This window comes from Python bivittatus, unplaced genomic scaffold (genome assembly GCF_059951505.1).
Source record: "Python bivittatus isolate LINGU-HERP-01145 unplaced genomic scaffold, Pbiv_v1 ctg000080_np1212, whole genome shotgun sequence".
Taxonomy (NCBI): domain Eukaryota; kingdom Metazoa; phylum Chordata; class Lepidosauria; order Squamata; family Pythonidae; genus Python; species Python bivittatus.
The window spans coordinates 81,974,601-81,996,107 of NW_028277035.1; the positions used below are offsets into that span (position 1 = coordinate 81,974,601).

At 37.8% G+C, this 21,507-nt stretch overlaps 1 protein-coding gene across 8 annotated transcripts in view; it reads right to left on the minus strand.

Moving 5' to 3' along the window:
* The window catches only part of PTPRG (protein tyrosine phosphatase receptor type G), a 610,625-nt gene that overhangs the window by 31,432 nt on the left and 557,686 nt on the right, over window positions 1-21,507 (minus strand). For all 8 annotated transcript variants that reach the window (XM_088134427.1, XM_088134425.1, XM_088134422.1 and 5 more), the window contains 2 exons: window positions 15,248-15,339; window positions 3,618-3,709 (listed from right to left, as the gene is read on the minus strand). In XM_088134427.1, the coding sequence (XP_087990553.1) occupies window positions 3,618-3,709; window positions 15,248-15,339 (184 nt within the window). The remainder of the gene's footprint in view (window positions 1-3,617; window positions 3,710-15,247; window positions 15,340-21,507) is intronic.

Sequence of the window (21,507 nt, forward strand, 5' to 3'; positions counted from 1 at the left end):
TAACAATAGGAAAAATGATTATTTTCAGGAAATAATGCTTTTACTAAATTTTAAGTTGTGGTTTAGTTTACACACCTCCATGAAAATGTATGACTTACTCAAACAATTCACACTGGAACTCTGAATTTTCTTCTTGGAATGCCTGTCTGCAGTCAATATTTGTGCTTCCACGAGGAGGAAATTCAGCTCATGCTTAGTTGGCAGCCATGGCCCAGAATATAAATAACCAGGTATTTATTATATATCTTACCAAGCCTAAGTATATCAGTATAACAAATGAACTGGGTAAGATCTCTGCTATATCAGGCCAAAGCTCTATTAAATCCAAATTTCTTTTTCCTACAGCGTTTAATCAGATGTGTGTGAGAAATGAGCAGATTATTCCCCAGTAGCCAATTTTCAGAGATGCCTCCCATTCTAGAAGAAACATAGATCCATCAGTCTACATCTTGAATCACCAAGGAGTAGCTGGATAATTGACCATAACAATTTGAGAGGTATGAAAATATAGGGAGGGTATATTATTAAATGTTAGTTTTTTGAGGAAGAAAAGGGCATCTTCCTCAAAAATTCACTTTTTGATAACATAAATATTTTAAACAGAAAAGAAGCAGCCAATGTAACTGAATCCAGAGAGAAATAACATCAAAACTGATAGATGAAAGTGCTGAAGCTAGAAAGCACTTCCTCATCAACACATGAGATTTCAGATTCAGGATGACATCACTGTCACTGAGTCCCCTTGTCTTGAATAACAGCCATTATTAATCTGAATTTATTCAAACCTCTTTTAATGGACATTCAAATTACAATAAAGTTTCAGTTTAATGGACTGGTTGAGGAGTGGGCATGTCTGCTCTTCCCGATTGTCTGTTAAATTGGAGAATATATCATATACAGTAGTCATTACAGATTTGTGTAATAATATTATGCTGCAAACGCTACAGGATTTTCATCTGTTACATCCAAAGTCTGTGGCCTTGATAGTCCACCCAGTAGAGGTTTCTCTGTTGAGAACAGTTAGAGAGTCAGCGAAACAGGAAAATGCAAAAGAAAGTGAGTAGATCATCACATTGGTGGCCAATTAATATCTGTTGAGAAAAGGATCCTTTTATTGATTCCACTGGTTACAAAGTTCGAGAAGAATCAACAGATGCCTCTAATCTCCTGAAATTAATTTCTTGGAAGAGATTTGCAGCTTCCCCCCAACTCGAAGGGGCTGTAAAGAAGGCCTGGGATCCCATTAGGCCAGTGAACATAATTTTCTGCTCAATGCAGAATTCCAAATTAAACCATTTTTGACAGATGGCTGCCCAGCCTCTACTTGAATAGATCCAATGAAAAAGACTCCACTACTCCCTTGGTTCCACTGCTGGTTCCACTGTGGAATTTCTCTTAGAATTAGAAGTCACCACACAATCTTCCCACATTCCTCAGGATTCCTTGATGGACAAGTTATTATCTAAAATACTCTGATACCTAGTCAATGTCTCACATAACAGCAATTTCAATCACACAGAAAGGGTAGTAGAAATGGGACGCTTCTAAATATATCTCAGAAATCTGCAGAAAAAAAAATCACATCTAATTTCACTGCTTCTTTTCAAGGCATGACTATTTTCAGTGTGACTACACAGTGGAAAAGTAAATGTAAATGTAATGTAAAATATAGCAACATGGAGCACGGAGTTGGCTCTTGTGTCACAGGGGAGCCTTAAAACCATGCTCCATAATTCTTCTGTGAGTTCATTCTAAGTTTATCATGGTGGAAAAGAGAGGCTGTGGGGTTGAAATTTCAGTTATAAAACGTACTATCTTTCCCTTCAGTGGAAAATGCAACTTCAACAATCAAAACAGGCAAACAATATGTACTGTGAACTAAAGGCAGCATCGGGCAACAACCATTCTGAACCATTTGAGCATCACATATGTCCACTGCCAAAGCAGACAATGGCTACCCTCCTTTTTGTTAATGGCAGCGATTTCAGAGACAGCTGAAGCAAAGTTTACAGATGTGTAGCTGATTATTTTGAATAATTAAATGGTGTCACAACCAGCTGTGATGAATTGGACTGGGGTCTCAATTCATAAATAATTGAGGAGGCGGCGCTGCATTTGATCATTCCCATCAAATCTTGCTCTCCTGAGGATAAATGTTTGTCCTGAATACCATCAACATTGTTAAATACCTCAATGTCCCTGTTCAGTCATCCAGCCAAGAGTCAATTTAACTAAATCACTTTTAACACCTTGCACAGCCGCTGTCCTCATGAATACAAAATGCTCATGAGTGGCACAATAGGATTTTTCTCTATTATTTTGGGGTTGGTGTCTAAATTATGAGACAATGCAGTTAATCACTAAGCATATAAGCAAAAACTGTCAGGAAGAAGCCTGAAAGGACCATGTTGAAGAAAAAGCTTGCTGCCTTATTTGTACTATGCTGAGCACAGAGATACTCCCTATCAAACCAACAATTTGGTAACAGTAGTTTATTTGTAAATATAGCTGCCTTTTATGATTTAATCATGGCCCTTTTAACACCTGATTATTAAAATATGTCAGGCCCTGAAACCATATTTCTCCCTCTGGTCCTGAGAGAGATGACACAACAGCTGCACGCTATTTTTGGCTGAGAAAGCTCAAAGATGCCTCCTCCTTGACAGCAATTTCAAAGCCCAATTGTGCTGAAAGGAACATAGGGTATTCAGAACTGTTAATACTGGCTTTTGGAAAAACTGTTTTTGCTGATTAGAGCCTGAGTCTGTCACTGTCATTAAGCATGAAGCAGTGTTTATCTAAGCCACATGAATTTATAAAGCCATGGAGCACATTGAGTCAGTTACACACACAGCTGCAGTAAGTACTTGTGTTTCAAAGCTGTAAAAGTCTTCAGCATGCATAGTCTTGGTTTCAATTGCTGATGGTCAACACCATATCCCAGTTTTCACACTCTAGGTATCAAATTATTCCTGTTCTTTCTTTCTTTTTTCTTCTTAAGTGAGATGCAGGTTTTTCAACTTTCTCAACTTTCAAATGTTGTAGTTTAATACATGTTATCAGGCAGGACTGATTGATCATTCATTCATTCATTCATTCATTCATTCATTCATTCATTCATTCATTCATTCATTCATTCAATTTATACAGGTATTATGGCAGATCCATCACCAGTTGTAATACTGTCATGCCAGTACAGATGCCACATTAACATTTATTTCTCTGAAACTCACAATCTCCTGAAAACTCTTTCAAAAGAACGTGACCACACCAAGATGACTCTGCTTACATCACAGCCAAAGTTCTTTCTTCTTTGGCTGTCTTTCAGGAGGCAAACATTGCAAGGTTCCAGCACCCTTGCCCACTTGGTGCTGTCTCTATGTCCCCATTCATAGTCAGCTGCTCCTTCCAGGCTTTAATGTTTCCACTTCCCAATCAGCAAGTGCACTGGCATAAGAGAATTACAATCTTAAATCCACTTACCTGGAAGTAGGGTCACTGCAGTCAACAGGACTTATTTCGGAATAGACATTTTGGACTATTCTAATCACAGGATCATAACCAATCATTTCAATGCTAAAAAGGAGATTTCTGTTCTAAAAGTTTCTAATGCATACCTCAAAATCTTCTGAAAATCCATGCTGGTTGTTGGCATACAATTCACTGATATGTTTAACAAACTGTTTGACAGGAATGGCTTCCATGTCATCTGCAAAATGAAAAAGATAGATTCAGTTCCACTATTTATTTTTTCCAACAAGGTTGATGTTTCCTCTACATCTTTATCTCTTTACTACTTGCCAATAATCTGTGTAGAAATACGTTTCAATGTGCATTCTCAAATGAAATCAGTCCAAGATATTATTCAGATTGACTTAGCTTTTCTTTTAGCTCAGGAGTCAGGAAGCAGCAGCCCTTCCAACATCATTGGGTTGTAACCTACAGCTATCAACATCCTTCATCTTTGGCCATACTTGTGTGAGCTGCTGGAAGTTACAGCTGAGCAACATCTAGTAGAACCCCATTCCAACTTTAAATTTTGACAACATTAATAAATTTACGGCCAAATGCCATTGCTTTGTTGCGCCAAGACAGACTGATTGTAGAGAGAGTTATTCAGAGCTCATTTTGTTGTATAAATATTTTGATTAATTGGAGTGTGTTTTCATTTGAATATATTTTGCTATTTGCCTTGGAATGTGTTTTCATTTGAATATATTTTATTATTTGCCTAATCACACTCAATATTAATAACAATAGGACAGATTGCCTTGTTTTTGATAAATGAAACATTTGAACTAAAGGCAGGGTGTGTGTGTTCCTTTACTTAGGAATGTCTGGTGAAGAGTAGAGTAAGGCATTTTTGGGATTTACATCATATGATGATGTACTTTGCATCATTTGGAAATCCCAAGTATTATGTCATCTCCAAAATGACATCATTATGCAAGTGTGTTTATTTTTTGGTGTAGTGTGTGTGTGAATGTGATCAGTGAACAAGGCAAGGTTTGTTTTGGTTTAGTGGAATAAACCAGCTTGATAGCATGATTTGTTGCTGACTTTTGTTGCAACCATGGTTTAGTGTGATGTATGAATAGAGATATATTCAATTAAATTCATGTTACTGGAGGCTTCTTGTTTAGTCTTTTTCAGCCACTTTCAAAGCAACTTTTTATTTCCATCAAAATCTCTCTGTCTCTCGTAATCCTAACTGATCCTTGCTTTCCTTGATTATGTTCTTTGCCCCCATATTTTTTCTCTCTACACACTATATAATATTTTGCTTTCATTCTTATTTTTTCCAGCAATCATTCTCTTATATGCATTTTTCTCCTCCGTGATCTCTTTCACTTCATCATTCCACAAAGCATCTTTTTTCATATTTTCTATTAGCATAAATTTTCACACTCCTGGGGCATTTTGAAGCATAATTTACTCACTCTCTTCCAAGCAGCTTCCATATCCATTTTCCTTACATCCATTTCCCATTCATTCTGATGGCACAATGAATCTATCTTTCAATTTATTGTTATACAGGGCTTGTTTTCCCATAGTTTCTTTAACTTATTTCCTTTTATTCTATGTCCATTTTTTCTCCCAAATCCACTCTTGACTCTATCAAAAAGTGATCTGTTCCATATTCAGAATCTCTCTACATCCTTAGATGCAGCATTAATTCAATTTTCCATCATAAACAGTGAAATAAAACCAAATCATGGATAGTCAAATCAATCATGCTTTTAGTTTGCTATTGTTAAACTATGAATTTGAAACAATTTTATTTTTTTAAGTGGATATCAAAAATTCACCATTCTCTTTAATTTTTGGTTTTCCAAAAGGCCCAATAATTTCTGCTGTACTCTCTCCTCTTAATCCCACCCACTCATTCATGTCGAATAACAGAACATATTTTCCTCCAGGCCACTTGTATGCCAAATGTTGCACAATGTTTCTCAAAATTCAGCCCTGCTTCTTGATCAATATTTACAGGATCATCCTTGCCCCTTCTCTTAATTTCAGAAGCATATACATCCCTTCCTTCCTTTTCATTTCATTTCATTTCATTTTTAACTAACTTCACAAAATGACTGAATAAGTAACTTCCACAATGTCTCCCTCTAATATGCATTTATTCTGAGAGCAATAACATGAGAGAGCATGCCTTCCTAATAATAGCAAGGCTCTTATGCAAGAAATAGGTTTTAATAATTTGTATTTCCATATAACGAAATAGTAAAAGTGAGCCAAGTGCTGTGTTATCTTTATGAGAGCTAATGTTTGACACAGTGAGTGAAAGATTAAAAGAACTTTCTCAATTTAATTTGCAGCTTTATAAAATATCTCGTTTTGTACATTATGGAATTTATAACATTTTGGCTTTCTCAAAATGCTGTTTTTTTCTGTTCTGTCTGTCCATATTATGGAGCTGTCTCCTTTGTGGAGTGGGTGCACTGCAATGTTTCCTGAACGTGCAAAAAACATAAAATCAACGATGACATTTTGAAACATATAGGAATAAGTATCACTTCATGAAGTAGATGCCTAGTTATGTTTTGAGTAGACCCAGTCAGTTCAACGAGATATGTTAGTCTTGCTTAAAATTATATGTTATGAATTTTGATGGACTTTGCTGTCTGTTAGTATTTTGCATTTTTCACTGAACAGCTGTTAACTAATGCTTTTCTTTGTCTTTTAGCCTAAATTTATTAAAGAAGTCTTTTTTATTCTTTCCAGCCAGGAACATCTGCAGGGGGAGTCAAAAGAGTCAAGATGGTGGGCACGACTATGCAATAGAAGCCATGCCCCTTTTTAAAATGATCACGTAGTTCCACTTACCATCTTGATTTTTTTTACCCCCCTGCCCCAAGGATACCCCTATTTACAACCCGATAGAATGCTGGAAATAAATTACAGAATGGGGTCAGAACTCTCTGTGTGTCTGCTTGCCAGTCTGATAACTCGCTGAAAACTGATCAGAATGGAACCAAATTGGATTTGGGGAGAGTTGAGAGCAAAAGAAAATTGAGCTGGAAAATGGGCGAGATCAGGCCAAAGGCTGCAGAGAAAAATAATCCTTAAAAAAAAATCCCAGTTTGAGATGTAGTCGGGCAGTCGCTTGGAACGTTGGTGATTGGTCCATTCTAAGCCCCCTCCTTTTTTTCACCTGGTCACATGACCCACAGCAGCATAATATACAGCCCACCCTGAGGTTCTTAGTGCCTGCGTGCCCATGTATGCACGTACACACGGGTGCTGCTAGTAAAGAGGCTGGGAAAAGTCCTGTTTACTCTCCTTACTTTGCTGCTGTTCGAAGCATCATTGGCTAAACTTGGTTCATTCTGAGCTTTCACTTCTTTGAAGTCTGGGATTATCCATCTATACTTTTCCTTTGTGACCTTGCCCATTCCCTGTATGTGTCTCTTAATTTCAGATCTTCACTAAATGTTTTTGTAGCCACAATGGCTTCTTTTGCTGTCCTCTAAATTTTATCCTCTTTGAAACTGTCCTTTGTACCTCCTTCTTTAGGACCACCCATCCACCCATCCATCTTGAGCTATTTTTCCTGTTAGTTTCTACTACCGTCAGTTCCTATGCATCATTGCTCTGAGCTTATAAAATTAAAAAATCTGTTTTGAAGACATCTAACATAAATACTTCCTATTTGTTATATGTATATTCCAGTTTTCCTTTTAGACATCAGTACATAGCACTCCCCCCTTTGATTTTTCTCCAAAACTATAACCCTTCATTTGCATGGCTAAAGGAAGGCTTGAACTAAGTCTCTCTAGTCTTAGTCCAACATAGGTAAAGAGTGGGCTAACTCCATAACTAATAAAACTAAAAAGTCAGGCTTTTTTGACATCTAGGCACAACTGACTTTTCTGGACCCAATTTTTTCAATCAGTGATGTCTTTATTCTAAAACCATCAACCCCCCACCCCCATTCTCACCTAGGTATGTCTCTTGGACAGTATCTTTCTCATTTCTCTCTTCAGTACTTAATACACAGCAAAGAGAAGTCCCATTTAGAGATTTCACCCCAGTCAAGTTTCCCATCTTGCTTGGCTAAATTGTCCAGCACTGAATGGCTAATGCTGATACAGAACGCTATTTAACATCACAATGTGTCCTCAAGAGTTTCAGAACAGTAAGTTTAATAATTCAGATAATTAATCTTAGCTCCAGAATACACAGATTAAAGATTTTGATTTACCAAAGAGACTTACAGAATTTAACACACATGCTTTAACATAACACATCAAACTATTGTTAACTTAAACACAGTTTGTACAATAAACCATATTTAGTAGACTACAGCTCATATTAAGCCATATTTCATAAAAACACAAAGTCTGCATTTACACAAGACACTAAGCTGAAGTAAAAACTAACTACTGTACATTGTGGCTTAGCACAGGGTTTTGCTTGACCACACTTTTTTTTTTTTAAGAAGATAACTTCTGAGGTGTATATGTTTCTCGAGGCAGCATTTTTAAGGGTTAAAGTGGATGAAATAAGTCTGGCAGGGAAACGAGACCATAGTTGGCTGATTTTGGGCGGGATGGTGTTAGGGTTTTTAAGTATCATCCACCCAAAATCAACCATTTTGCCACCAAATGTTAGTAGCAGTTATTTAGGAGCCCTGAGGCTGGGAGCCATATGTGGGCCTCCTATCCTGGTTTAACATCATGGGTGATTTTTTGGCCATTATATGCCCAAGGGAAACTTCCTGCCAACTCATTTTCATGCTGTCCTTTTTCCTTACCACAAAAAGATAGAGTTAAAGAATCTGTGAGTTTGTGACTTGTTCATTTTAGATATATCAGTAAGCCACCTATTGTGGAAAAATAGACAGTCACGCATACGTAAAGTTTGAGAGTTCCACATTCCAGTAGGCAGACCTTGTTTGAAAAAGCCATCTCTTTGACAGAATTTGATCTTTTTTGCTTATGCACTCTACAGAGCTCCTCAAATAAAATCTAAGCTAACTTACAGGGAAATGCTGCATGTAGGTAATTTATCTAATGGCTGCTGTTAAAAACCTCTTCCCGCATCAGGAAGCATGCTGTTCAGAGACTATAACTCTTTTAGTCTTCTGGAGAGATGAACAACATCCTATAACATCTAATAAGTAAAACGAATAGTTGATCAGTACATATTCTATTTGGGCAATCTGCTTCTTCCCTGCCTAAAGTCAGGCAAGCATTCATTAGTATCATAATCAAATCCCACCCTAAAAACCCAAACATTGAAACAATTGAAAAGTTTTTATCAATTTGTAACACTCAGATTTATTTTGGTATTTGTTTCAGCCTATCTCAAAAATGTAACATAGTGCTAATAAATCCTTATGCCATGTCATTATGAATGTCATGTAACCCTACTGTAAAATTAGTTTAAACGTTAAATCTGAATCCCTTACTAAAAGTTATTAGCCTGCAACTCTTCATCCATGCACAGGGACTGCTGTTCTACCATTTAATAATCAAACAGTCTGACAAATTTGGGGATATAGATACAGTATAGGAATAAATAAAGGCCCTTCTCCATTATCTCTGAGTGGACAGGTCATGTACGAAGGAGCCCTGATAACAAATTTGTGTTTATGTCAGGATAAGCCAGGATGGGGAAATGACCAGTCCTTGTTTTAAAGCTCATACAGAAAACTAAGTACCTTTGTATGTGCAAAAATGGTAAAGCTCAACCATATAAGACAACAGCACACAATAAACCAATGAGTAATGGACACATTCTGCTAATTATCTGGTCAGGTTGGTTGTTAATTTTCTTTCCCCTGCTCTTCCTGGGCTTCTTCCTGAGGGGTGTTGCACAATGCCCAGATGTTGAGCCGATGTACCTATTCCAGGGGCTCAAGCATTGTGCTGCCTGCACCCCTTCCCCTTCTTGCAGAAGGCTGTGCAACTTGGAGTGAAACATTTTTATTCGGTCGCCAAAGAGCTTCCAGTCCATTATAGTTAAGTGTGGGACAGAATAACAGCTGAAGCCAGTCTTCTGTGCTTGGGGTGGGCGGATGAGAAGAAAGAGAGGGGACTGTTGTTTAATGAGGCATGTCTGTCCATGCTTTGGCAAAGTCTTGCCATTCATTTGCAAACCAAGTGAGGGAGAGGGAAGAGCAGCTGGAACTAGCTGGTGAAATTGGCTGTTGGCTAATTTAGATAAGACATAATCACCCTAACTGGGCCAAAGGTCGCCCGTTGTAGAGTTAGAGCCCCATCCACTTTAAAGAACTGGCAAGGCTACGAGATAACACTCGCCTCCCCACACACAACAGTGGTTTTGCTGTTGCAGCTAATGTTTGGTAGGTGTTTTATGTGATGGCAGGCTTTGGCGGTGTGAACCAGGTAATGGCGAGGCTTAGGGTTTTCAAGATCTTTTTCTTGGAGAACACTAGATAGACAGTAAGTGTTAATTGACTGTCTTGAGGTGTTCCCATGATATGACTGACTGGGTTGAGTTGGTTTAACCGGGTCTATGTGAAGTTAAATTTGATCTCTTTGGTGTGTTCTGGGAACTGGGCCAGTGTGTCATTGGTATCACTGGCTAGCATGTGCTATAGAACAGTGTTTCTCAACCTCAACAACTTTAATATGTGTGGGCTTCAACTCCCAGAATTGCTGGCTGGAGAATTCTGGGAGCTGAAAGTCCACGCATCTCAATGTTGTTGAGGTTGAACAACACTGCTTTAGAGTTCTGCAGTCTCTTCCTACAAGAAGAGGCAGAAAAAAAGGAAATGTGCAAAATAATTAATCACAATTTTTTCCAATCAGGAGATAATCTAATATACTGTACTGCCATGCCAACAACAACCATGGAGGCATACATTAATTATAGATGTTATGCACAGGCTTACCTTTAAATTACAAGGAAAGTGTACATTCAGTCTGTAAACAAGAAATGGGATTCTTTCTTGAATAATAGCAAAGAGCATAATTCATACTACCACGTGTTTATTGAAAACATTATTTTTAAAATATCTTCCTCCTGTGCTGAGGAAAAGCTCTCAGAATAGAGTTCAGTTCAGGGCGATCAGACTAGGTATCTGAACATTCACTATTTGCTATACAAACAAATACAAGGAGATCACAGTTGACTGATTCAGAATTTCTTGTAAATGCTTCTTCTCGAAAAGGAAAAAAGCATTTCTGTTCCTTCAAGTTCAAGCCAACTTCCCCTAATGTGGCCTCATTATATGTAAGTCCCATCATCTCCTGGTGCTACGGCCATTGCTCAGGGATGATGGAAATTGTAGTTCAAAATAATTAGCAAGATCTAGATTGCACAAAAGCCCCTCAAGGAACTTCTTGCTTGCATTTGTTCAATTATGGGGGTGGGGGCGGGCAGGGCAGGGGGGGAAAAGTAGCAGGAAACGTTCTCAGTGTTTAATGCAGATTTTTAAAAATGTAATTGCCTGTTGGAGGAGAGGAATAGAAATACGGCTTTTCTTTTTTACTTCTATGACTAACTCATTGAAAAGGGTTACAGAGAACTGTCTAAAATGGAGCAATTTAACAAATGAAGAAAAATTAAAAAGGGGCTACACTGATGATGGTGGTAGTTAATAATGTTCAGCAAGGCTGCTATGCGGGCCCAGCATCTTTCCCCTAAGGGCATGATCCCATATGAGGCACTGCGTTTTGATTCACATATGTGTTTAATAGCTTAGGGGCAAGTGAATATATGATCCTCTCTGTGTTTGGTGTTTCGCTAGGCTGCACAGCCAAGATGATTATGAATTATGAAGACTCAGAATTTCAGGATAAATTCACATAGATGAAAGCATACTTATAAGTTATTTAATTTTATGTTTTGCAATGAAGTAAATTTCTTCAGACAAAAGTAGGGCAGTTAAATTATTAGACAATTTTTGCCTTTGTGGACTTACATTAGTGTAATGTATTCTGGACATGTTGAAAATTCTCGTAGGACTGATTTTTTAAAAAAGAGAAGTGCAGGATATTTCACAGTTTTAGATACACTGTCAAAGTGCCTCCACCATGTCTGTATAACTAAATCAAATTAGGTTCACTCAGCTCAGTGAAACAGCAGTACAGTTCCACAGAGAGATATTTAACTATCAATTTAAAACTACTGCAGGGTTATCACTAGCAAATAAGATTACTATAAGGGACTGGCATTTGTTAAAATGTCATTTATACTTTACTTCCAGAATCAATAAAGCATGAAAGATTTTTCTCATGCTCTCTGGCTGTTTCTAAAGGGGAAAAAATCAGTAGTGATAGTGTTTTATTAACAGTAGAAGAGAATCAAAAAGAAGATTTTTTTAGAATGCTTTGGGGAAAAAAGTCCCCACCATAATAGGAGTAACAATTGATGGGAGACAGTGGGAAGCAGCAATCAGCAGACTGCTTAGGAAGATGGACTTGGTAGATTATCCTGGCTTGATTTTGAAGTCCAGACAAAGTATCAAGATAAGATTAGGCCTGAAGCTAAATAGCACTGAAGATGTTACTTAGCTGAGTAACAAAACATTTGTAAGAAAACAACCAAGCTCAGAGAACCCCAAGGACTCCACAGTTCAACTCTGAGCTACATATATTCTCTTCTATTGGTAAGATAGGCCCTTCCAACAGAACTTTCCCTTCTGTACTATCCAAAAGTTTTTAGATATTTCATTCTGGGTATTCTACTTGAATAATCTCCTTACAAATTGCAATTTCATTAGAGCTGGAAACTTTCAGGGCAGATAGATCTACTAAGAGGCCATAATTTCCTCTATAGCTTCTATGCAAGGTGGGAATAAGTCAGAAACAGGCATCTTCCCATTCATTTTGGTTGGTCTCCTCTGGACACAGTCCTGTTGATCAATGACCTTCCTAACATGTGGTGCTCCAAACTGGATGAAATATTCTCAGTATGGTCTGACCAGTGCAGAACAGAGAACAATGACTTCAAGTCTCTGATTTCATTGTGGCTGCTCTAAATATGACTACATCTGGATTTATTCTTATGTGTACAATGTCATATCATTTAATTTCATCTCTATTATATATTCCTAATAATCTTTTTTTGGAGGGGGTGTCAGATTATGAACTTTTAGGCCACAGAAGTAGATAAATAGCTTCAATTCTAGAGCAAAATATTACTTATTAATGAATTGCCTATCACTTATTTTCAAAATGTTGTTTAATCATCTATTTAGATCAATATACAGGGAACAAAGTCCACACTCACTAGCACTGATGATATTACCTAGTTGGGTAATGAAATGTCTGCAAGCAAACAACCAAATTCAGAGAGCACCAAGGACTCCTTAGATGGATATATTTCACTTTTCCCCTTGAAAAAGAGAATTGGTCAGGGGGGCTCAGAAAACACAAAAACAAATGCACGAACTGCAAGTAGCCAAAACGACAACAATCCTCTTATGAGTGAAGTGTCATCCAAGAGCAGGTGCTTCCTTTCAAAAAGTGAAAAGCCTGTTCTATACCAGCTCTCTCTAACCTATCCTCCAGCTGTGTTGGATTATCTTTCCCATCAACCTCAATGGCCTTGTTGGCTGGAGATGATTAAAGATATAGTCCAATGTAAGAAAGAAGCACACTGCAGAAGGCTGTTGTACAATGGCCTGGGTTTCTGCATTTTTAAACAGTAGGAGGGAGGACTGTATGTTTCAAAATCTTTCAGTTGGTTTACTTTTTATAGAATGTGTTAGCATATGAAATAAAGAGCTGGATTAGAAATGTGTTCCCTGGTATTCTGGTTTTCTATATGCTGGTAGATTTTTAGCTGGGAAAACATTAAAGCTGTTAGTCTTTAGTCCCAACAGTTGAAAAGCTCCTTCAACCTAAACTTCTTGAATATGTAGTTCATCTTGTTCCCTCCCTCCCTTCCTTGTAACTTATGTACTCCACAGAAATATGGGAAACATTATAAGTAACTTACGGTAAAATATAGTCCAATACATAGTGACTGGCAAAATGCAAAAGATTACTTATGCAATTTCTGACATACTAGGGGCAAAGGTTACATAATATAATGTTGTGCTACACAACAAAAAGGTGAGAAGAACGTTATAGAGAAATGAAGGACATTATACAGTACTATGACTTGTATAGTTCCAGACAATTCTGATATATTTTATGGCTAACCGCACAGCATGCATGAAGAAAAGCTGAATCAGATCAGTTTATCCAGAGACCTTTTCTGGAGATAATCCTATAAAGCAGTTCCAAGAATACTTTGGAATCTAGCTAACAGGATCAACAACATCCCAAGTGACTCCTCCACGCATATATGCTCAGGTGATCATTTTAAGAGAAGACATTCCAATCCATGAGTATTATAAAACTTTTGTCAGCTGAAGCACTCACAGTTCTAACAGAAGCCTACAATTCATACAAACTTTGAATTTGTTCATCTTTATACAACACAGTTGGATTGTCATTAATTTCTAAGGATTTTCAAAAGGGTCAAACTTTTTCCACAGAGAAACTGTTGTTCATTTGTAACTTAGAGGAGATCATCCTTTCCCAACTTGGTGGTCTTCAGATGTGTTGGACTTCAGCTCCCATAATTCCCTAGCCACCAAGTTGGAGGTGAGCTGGGTGAACCAATAGCAACTTTCTATTTTTCTATTATCTTTGAACACTACTGATCCATTAATCTAGTATTTGTAAAACTCAAATCATTGACTTGTTTACCCAATATAGTAAATTATATGCAAAAAGAAAAATAATAGTAACATAATCTCATTATGATACCCTTTACAGCCTGTCAGAGAAATACCATGACACGCCATAATCCCTTTGAATTATGCTTTAGGCTTCATTTTTGAAGGAGTTAAAATAATATATCACAATAATCATATCTTCCCATCAGTAGAATTCAGCTCACATTCACAAAACAATAATTGTATGTAGAATTATTTCAAGCCAGTGCCAATAAAAGAATGAACAAACTGTGAAAGGATAAAACATGCATTTAATTTCTAAATAACAATGAGAACCAAATCTGTATCTACTCAAGTAGAATAATCCTAGGCATGTTCTTTTCAGAGCTAAAACTGACCAAGTCCAAAAAGATTTAGAGTACTGAACAGATGTAACTTTGCCCACCCCAAGTAAAGCTACTTCATTCGCTTATATGAAGATGTTTACTGATTCATTTCTTTTTCAGCTGGAAACAAGACTGAACTAAACTAAAATGCTTATATCTGATAACCCACCTATATTCCAGGTAAGTATCATTGCAAGTAGAAATACATATCCAAGAGCTGCTTGTGTCAAAATCCTTACACATTGAACTGGAAGTACTGGCACTGAATTTAATAAGGCTTTCTTTTGAGTATACATTCACAGGAATATGCTGCCCATCTACATTTACTAGACATTACTGACCATTAAGGTGAAATTTTGAACTTCAGTAAAAAAGAAGACAGATGAAGTAAAGACTCATTCAGGACAAGATGCTGGTGCCAGGGAAGACAGTATATGACACCTGGAGGTTTCCTTTGTGAAACCATCAAGAGGGTTTCATCCAGAGGAGAAAAAGTTAAACTCCATACAAAGCCTTTTACCCCATTTTAAACAACTACAGAAATATGACCACAAACCACAGGATGTTTAAACCATAGAAAGAAACCAGTGACTGTGAAGAGCAGATGATTTTAATTATACCGAAACCAGTATTAATTGCTAGACAAATTCAAGCTGTCACATCTATGATCAAACCAAAGCATGAATGAATGAGGCAAGGCCTTTCTTACCTGGGATGGGAATAATGGGAACAGTTTCGTTTGGTACCACCCGAGGGGAACTGCTGTCTTCCACATAGAAATGAGCTGTCTGGAAACATTTTCTGCAAATGCAAGAGAAATAGCATCACTATTTTCAGGGTTTGGGGATACTTTTGCACATATCAAACATTTCAACAAGCAAGGAATAAGTCCACTTCAAACTCTGCCTTCTCCCATAATGCTGGTTGTTGTTTGTTTGTTTGTTTTTTAAGAAAAAAAATATGATCTCAGGAATCTCCAATGGGAAAGAGCTGTTAATTAATTTAGGAGCAAGCTATCTTATCTATTATTAAAATGCATTGTCCAGGAAGTTTAGCAGCTGTGAAGTTGGGGTTTCTCCAGGTTGTACTTACAAAATAAATTTCTAGGCTCTGCACTACCTTCTCAAAATGGAATGCAGGGGGGCCACCACAATCCTGTTGGAAACATTCCAACTCAATGTCAGAGAAAGAGTAGATAGCTTCTTAAACAGATATCTGGCACCTTCCTTCCTTCAGAAAGTTGCAAACTTTCTAAAACCTAATGAACTTTGCCTCATTTCTCAGGGTGCAGTCCTCTTCCTGTATACTTCCTGTGAAACAAGATCATGCCCAGCAAAACCCAGTTTGTTTGTCAGCAAGGTCCCCAACCCAGAAAATGATTCTGAAGGCAACTCCGATGCTGCACCGAAATGCACCAAAGAGCCCAAACCCAAATGAATTGAGTCCATCTGCCTAAGGCTTTTCGGTGCTGTTTTTACCTGTACTTAATGCATAGCAGTGAGCATAAGCTGGTCATCATAGAGAAGGCACTGAGGAGGAGAGCATCCAGCGTTGCACTGAGCCTCTGCATGGTGATGCTCAGCAAGACACAGTTTTCCAGCAGCAGCGTCACTGCTTGGTGCTGCCTTAATGAGCTGCTTGCAGCTGGAAGTGAATATTTAATGAGCCTTGCTCAGCAGGAGCTGCTCTTGTGACGGGAGAAAGAGGGTTACTCTCAGCTGTCGGGAGCTCTTTGCCAAATCCTAGACAGAGCAGAGATCCCTCTTCCCGGCCAGCTGGAAAAAATGTCTTCTTCACTTCTGGGTAGAAAGCTTGCAACATCACCCTGATAAGTTTCCCTGACAAGCACAGGGCTGCCTTTTGCTTGTAAACGTTTGCAAAGCATTCTCTAGTGACCAGTTCGGCTTCTGGAATGAGGGCCAAGCAGAACAGCCCACTATCCCCTCCAATCTGCTGACACTGTCAAAGCAATTTCTATGGCCATTGTTTGCAGCCCAGAGTTACATAGTAGAGCATTTTCAAAAGGAAAGAAAAGGGGGAAAAACCCACAACACAACTCACAACTTTCAAGGAAAACACTCAGCAGAAGAGTTTATGCTAGTTTGAATTGCACTGACACTGAAACTCAGGCTGTCACATCAAAATGTGTGCATGGTGGAACTCTTACATTTTATGGTTAACTTGAGTCCCTCTCTCACTCAGTGAATTTACTTGACTGTCTGCTCCCACTTCAACTCCCATGCCAAATGCAAACATCTCATGTGCAGCTTTGCCCATGTGAAGAAGTACATGTGAAGAGCTGTGGGAATGGAGCCTTAATATCCAAAGTAATTTTGGAAAAGCAACAGAATGCCATCTTTCTCATTCCTGCTTCTACAGCCATGCACTATGAATTAAGCAAGCAGAAAGTTTTCCAAAGCTACTTTCATCCCCAATTAATTTTGGGATGATGTAGGAATGAAAGTGCAATTACTAAACAAATCCAGAGTATATCTTATGATGCATCCACAATTTGGGAGCATCAAATTATTGCATTCTAAATTAAAGGCTACTTATAATGGTCAGCTGAAGCTTGATTTAAAAAGTCAACTGATCGTCAGGTAGATAGCTAGATAGCAAGATCTCTCTCTCTCTCCTAGCCAGCTTTGAATGAGTTTTGGAGGGCCCAGTTGTGAATTACACGGTATATTTGTCCTAACACCACTCTTGTGATGTAGGTTGGGTTGGCCACCCACTTTGTAAGATGCCTGTGTATGAATTGGAATTCAGGTTTCCCAGGTTAATGACTGACACCCCATTCATTGTACCACACAGACTTCCAGGACTATCATAATAGGGACATCTGGCAATCCCAATTGTGGTGCACTTCTGGCACTATATAAATAATGAAAGCAACAGCAGCTACATCTATAGAACCGCTGAATCAATATGTAGCCACCAGAGATCCCAACCGGCGGCATGGTTTCATTCAAAGCGAACCATGGCTTCCACATTCTGGCAAATGTATTTTCTGGTTGTGTGACCTATGGAACCAGACCTTCTTACAAAAATTAGTTTTTCTTTCTTGAACAGCTTGACTGCTCTTCTACCCCCTCCCTCCTGAAAGAGGTACTTGGCTTCTATTTGGTCTGCCTTTATTTTGGGCTGTGAACACCCTGGGGGTGCAAAGGGGCATAAATCAGTCACAGTGAGGGAAAGGTTATGAATATGGATCAGGCAGAAGGCGCCTGTGTTTCATGCATTCTGGATTTTTCTCTTCTGAGTGAAGAAAATCCATAGAGGATAGCTTTTAGTATTATGTTTTTTTCTTTTAATGGAGAGAGAAAAAGGGAAAAAGAGAACCCCGCACATAGTTCCCATCCCCAAAGTATTCTATGTAAAAATAATTATATTTACTGAACGGAAGACAACTCTGTGTGTATTTACGTTGAACAAAGGGGGAAGGGGGGCAAGTATAATTTAATAAGCAGAAAGTATACTAGAACAGCCTGGGTTAGTTCTCTGCTCTGAGAGAATCAGCATCCTTCATTCCAATCCACCAAAATGTCCTACTTCTAATTTTGATTGTGGATTTATATGAAGATGGGATTCTGATATTTTTTATTAGAATAACAAGAAGAAAGGCAAATATTATCTACCACATCTCTAGCAAATGGCTGTTAACAGCGGATGTCTCACAGAACAAAGGGAGTGAGAGAATACATGCATGTTTGAGCAAGTAACATTGATTTTATGTTGATATAAAATATTAAACATTCATATTATTAGACGGTTTTTCATTGGAATTGATATCCAGATGATCTCTAGGACCAATGGATTGTTCCTAAAGAGATCCCGCAATGACTATATGATTCGGATTTTAGCTTAGGTTTATAACTTTAACCAAGGTGCTCACATAGTAAATTTACTGACTTCATTGAAAACCTGAATTGCTCTAATTGCGTCAGTCCATCGACTCTATACCGACACAGCGACGCCCAATTCGGATTTGGAGCTAACAGTGATTCATGTTCCATGTACATAAACAGTTTGCTGTGTAAGTCCAAATAACATTTTGTAAACTTACTTCGCCTAAGCTTGCAAACTACTGTACACAGTTAACTACGGTTATTAAAATAATAGGTAAAGATAAACGATAGGGATGACTTAGAGCAGGGCTACTCAACCTTGGGCACTTTAGGACATGTGGATGTCATATGCTGGTTGGGGAATTCTGGGAGTTGAAGTCTTAAAGTGGCCAAGGTTGAGAAACCTTGACTAGAGGGAAGACTATAGTAACATAAGAAGCTGCTGGGCACTGAATCAAATTTTTGGCTGAGAACTGTCAACCCTGACTGTCAGCAGAGTGCTGGGCAGATCTCTTTCCCAGTCCTGCTTGAAGATGTCAAGAATTGATCCTGGGCCCTGAGAAATATGGATGAGGAGCCTGAACTATGGATTTCTAGCCATGATATGGCAATCAGGCACTATTATATTGACACAATGTGGAAGATGTTTCTGCAATAATTGCTTAAAAATATTACTATGATAAATTATTATGATAACATTTGAATTCTCTGCTGACACATCTAGGGCTTAGCCGTGTTATAACTGATATAACTTATTTCTAGGGAAAAAAACAAGCTTAGGGTTATAATGCGTGTGTGCGTCTGTGTGTGTATATACATTCCAAGTTATCATTTCTGTTGCTTTAAACAAAGGCAGCTTCCTGTCTGTTGGCAGATCATTATGCGGCACACACCTATGTATCTGGTTATAGTATTGTACAACAATAAATAACTTCCTAAGATCTTGGAGAATGGAGTTTTATCATAAAATCCAAGAATAATCAGCTTGTCAAATAGATCTGATTTCTGGGTAACAAAGACTGAAAAAATTGATTTTGGCATCAAACATGTAGTTTGTGAGTTACTATTGCTAAAAAGTATAAGGAAGAACATTCTACCCAGGAGTTTCAATATACCTAACTTATCACTTACTATTTATGTCAAGTACCAAAGTGCCAGGTGAAACTTCATTGATATTCATTGATGTAGGTCCAAGAAAGAGAAGCAGGAAGAAAACATGCATACATATAGTTACCCCCATTATACTGTTGGTTTCAGTGTAAGCAACATTATGAAAAGTGCAGAAAAGAAGAAAGAAATAATTGATCAAATAAATTAAAGACATAAAATCAGAAGGAGAAGAGGAAATATACTTCAATCTAGTATACACCAACACCATTCACTATACCTATTCATACTTTTCTATCCTTATAAGACCATACATCAATTTATAAATTGCCTTTTTTTTCTTGATGTATTGACTCATATTGTAACTTGTATTCAGCTGCTGAATACAAGTTACAAATCTTAGTGATTTGGATTTGTTACATAAGACTGCAGTGATCAGATATTTGTAAAATAAATTTATTTTTATATATATTCAGAGAAACTAATTTGCAATGACCTTGTTGGTTTCAAATGTGGTTGTATTATGGAGTGTTCTGTATATTTCAGATTCTGTGTTCTTGTATTATATATTGAGTTTAATCTTCTTAAAAGCTGTTTTGAGAGTAATTTGGAAAAGCAGCAACAGATTTTTATAGCCATGGGCACCAGATTGGGGAAGCCTTGTTACAAAGTTAGTGAAATACTTATAGAATTGAAGAAACATACATTTTCAGAATAATTCATAAAGCCCACATGTTTTCTATGAATCATTGAGAAGTCTGTTGTCTTTGAAAGAAAACAGTGTGTTCCCTGAAGCAGAGCCATCATTCTCTTTCCACCACCATCCCAATCTCCATATGCTTTATTTCTGGCTGACTTTTCCTCAGGGAATAGTAACTCTGCGAGATCTCAGATGTTAGGCAGCCCGTTGTGCATAGAAGCAAAAGAATATACTCATATATGTACATGCATACACTCACAATATACATGTGCAGATCCATTGATACACATGTGCATGTATGCGCATACACACATTATTTAAAAAATGCCAGAAGGACAACTCTTTGAAATTAAACCCTAATGAACAGGGATGAGAAAGATACACACAAAACTGAGCAGTTGCCTATAAGAAAATTGATCTAAAAATCCTCAGCTAATTCTCAGCTAAAAATTAAAAGGAAATCATGCCAATGAAGTGGAAAGGGAAGATAACTGAGTGCATTTTTACATTTTTTATTACTGTCGCAAAACCTAAGAGATGTTTTTCTAGAAGTCAGCTTTAAGAAACAGCCATACAATAGAAGGAGGGTTGTCCTTTTCCACAGCTTTTCCATCTCTGTGACATCTTCCTTGAGATGGGATGACCAAGGACTTCCGGGGGAGGTAGGGTGAACTGAAGACGGCTCTGAGAAAGCGGAGCCAACAACTGCAGCAAAGAACAAGGAACTGGTGAGTAGACTGGTTCCTTGGAATTTCTCCAGATAAGGAGAGGACAGGAGAGTGCCCTCCTGTGCTCTGGATAGCTGTTCCTCACAAGGAGACCACAGGTAAACAGTTTTGAGCAGGTTTGAGTGCCAGTTGTCGACAGGATTAGCCATCTTGCTCACAACCGCAGCAGAGACTTTTAAAGGACACTAAGTTCACAAACCTCACTTTCTAATCACTTTCCAAAATTGCTCATTAACTACTTTTAAGCTATTGGAGACCTTCGAACCAACAATTTTGAAAACCTGGGTAAGTCTGCCTTCAATCCTGAATGAAAGAAAATTTTAATCATAAGCTTAAGAATCTGAAATAAACAGCAAAAAGCTAAATAAGATTTTGATGTTAGAAAGTTATAAATGGACTAAGGGTCCAGGTAAAATTGGAATATTGAAACTTTTACAATAAGATTTTGGAATTAATTATGAAGAACTAACAGCTTCTCATTGGAAATAGCTCTTGTTTTGGTTTTTACAAGACAAAACAAAGATAAGGAATGTCATGATTTCAAAAACTGGACACTAGAATGGATTAAAGTTTTTAGGTAAAGGAC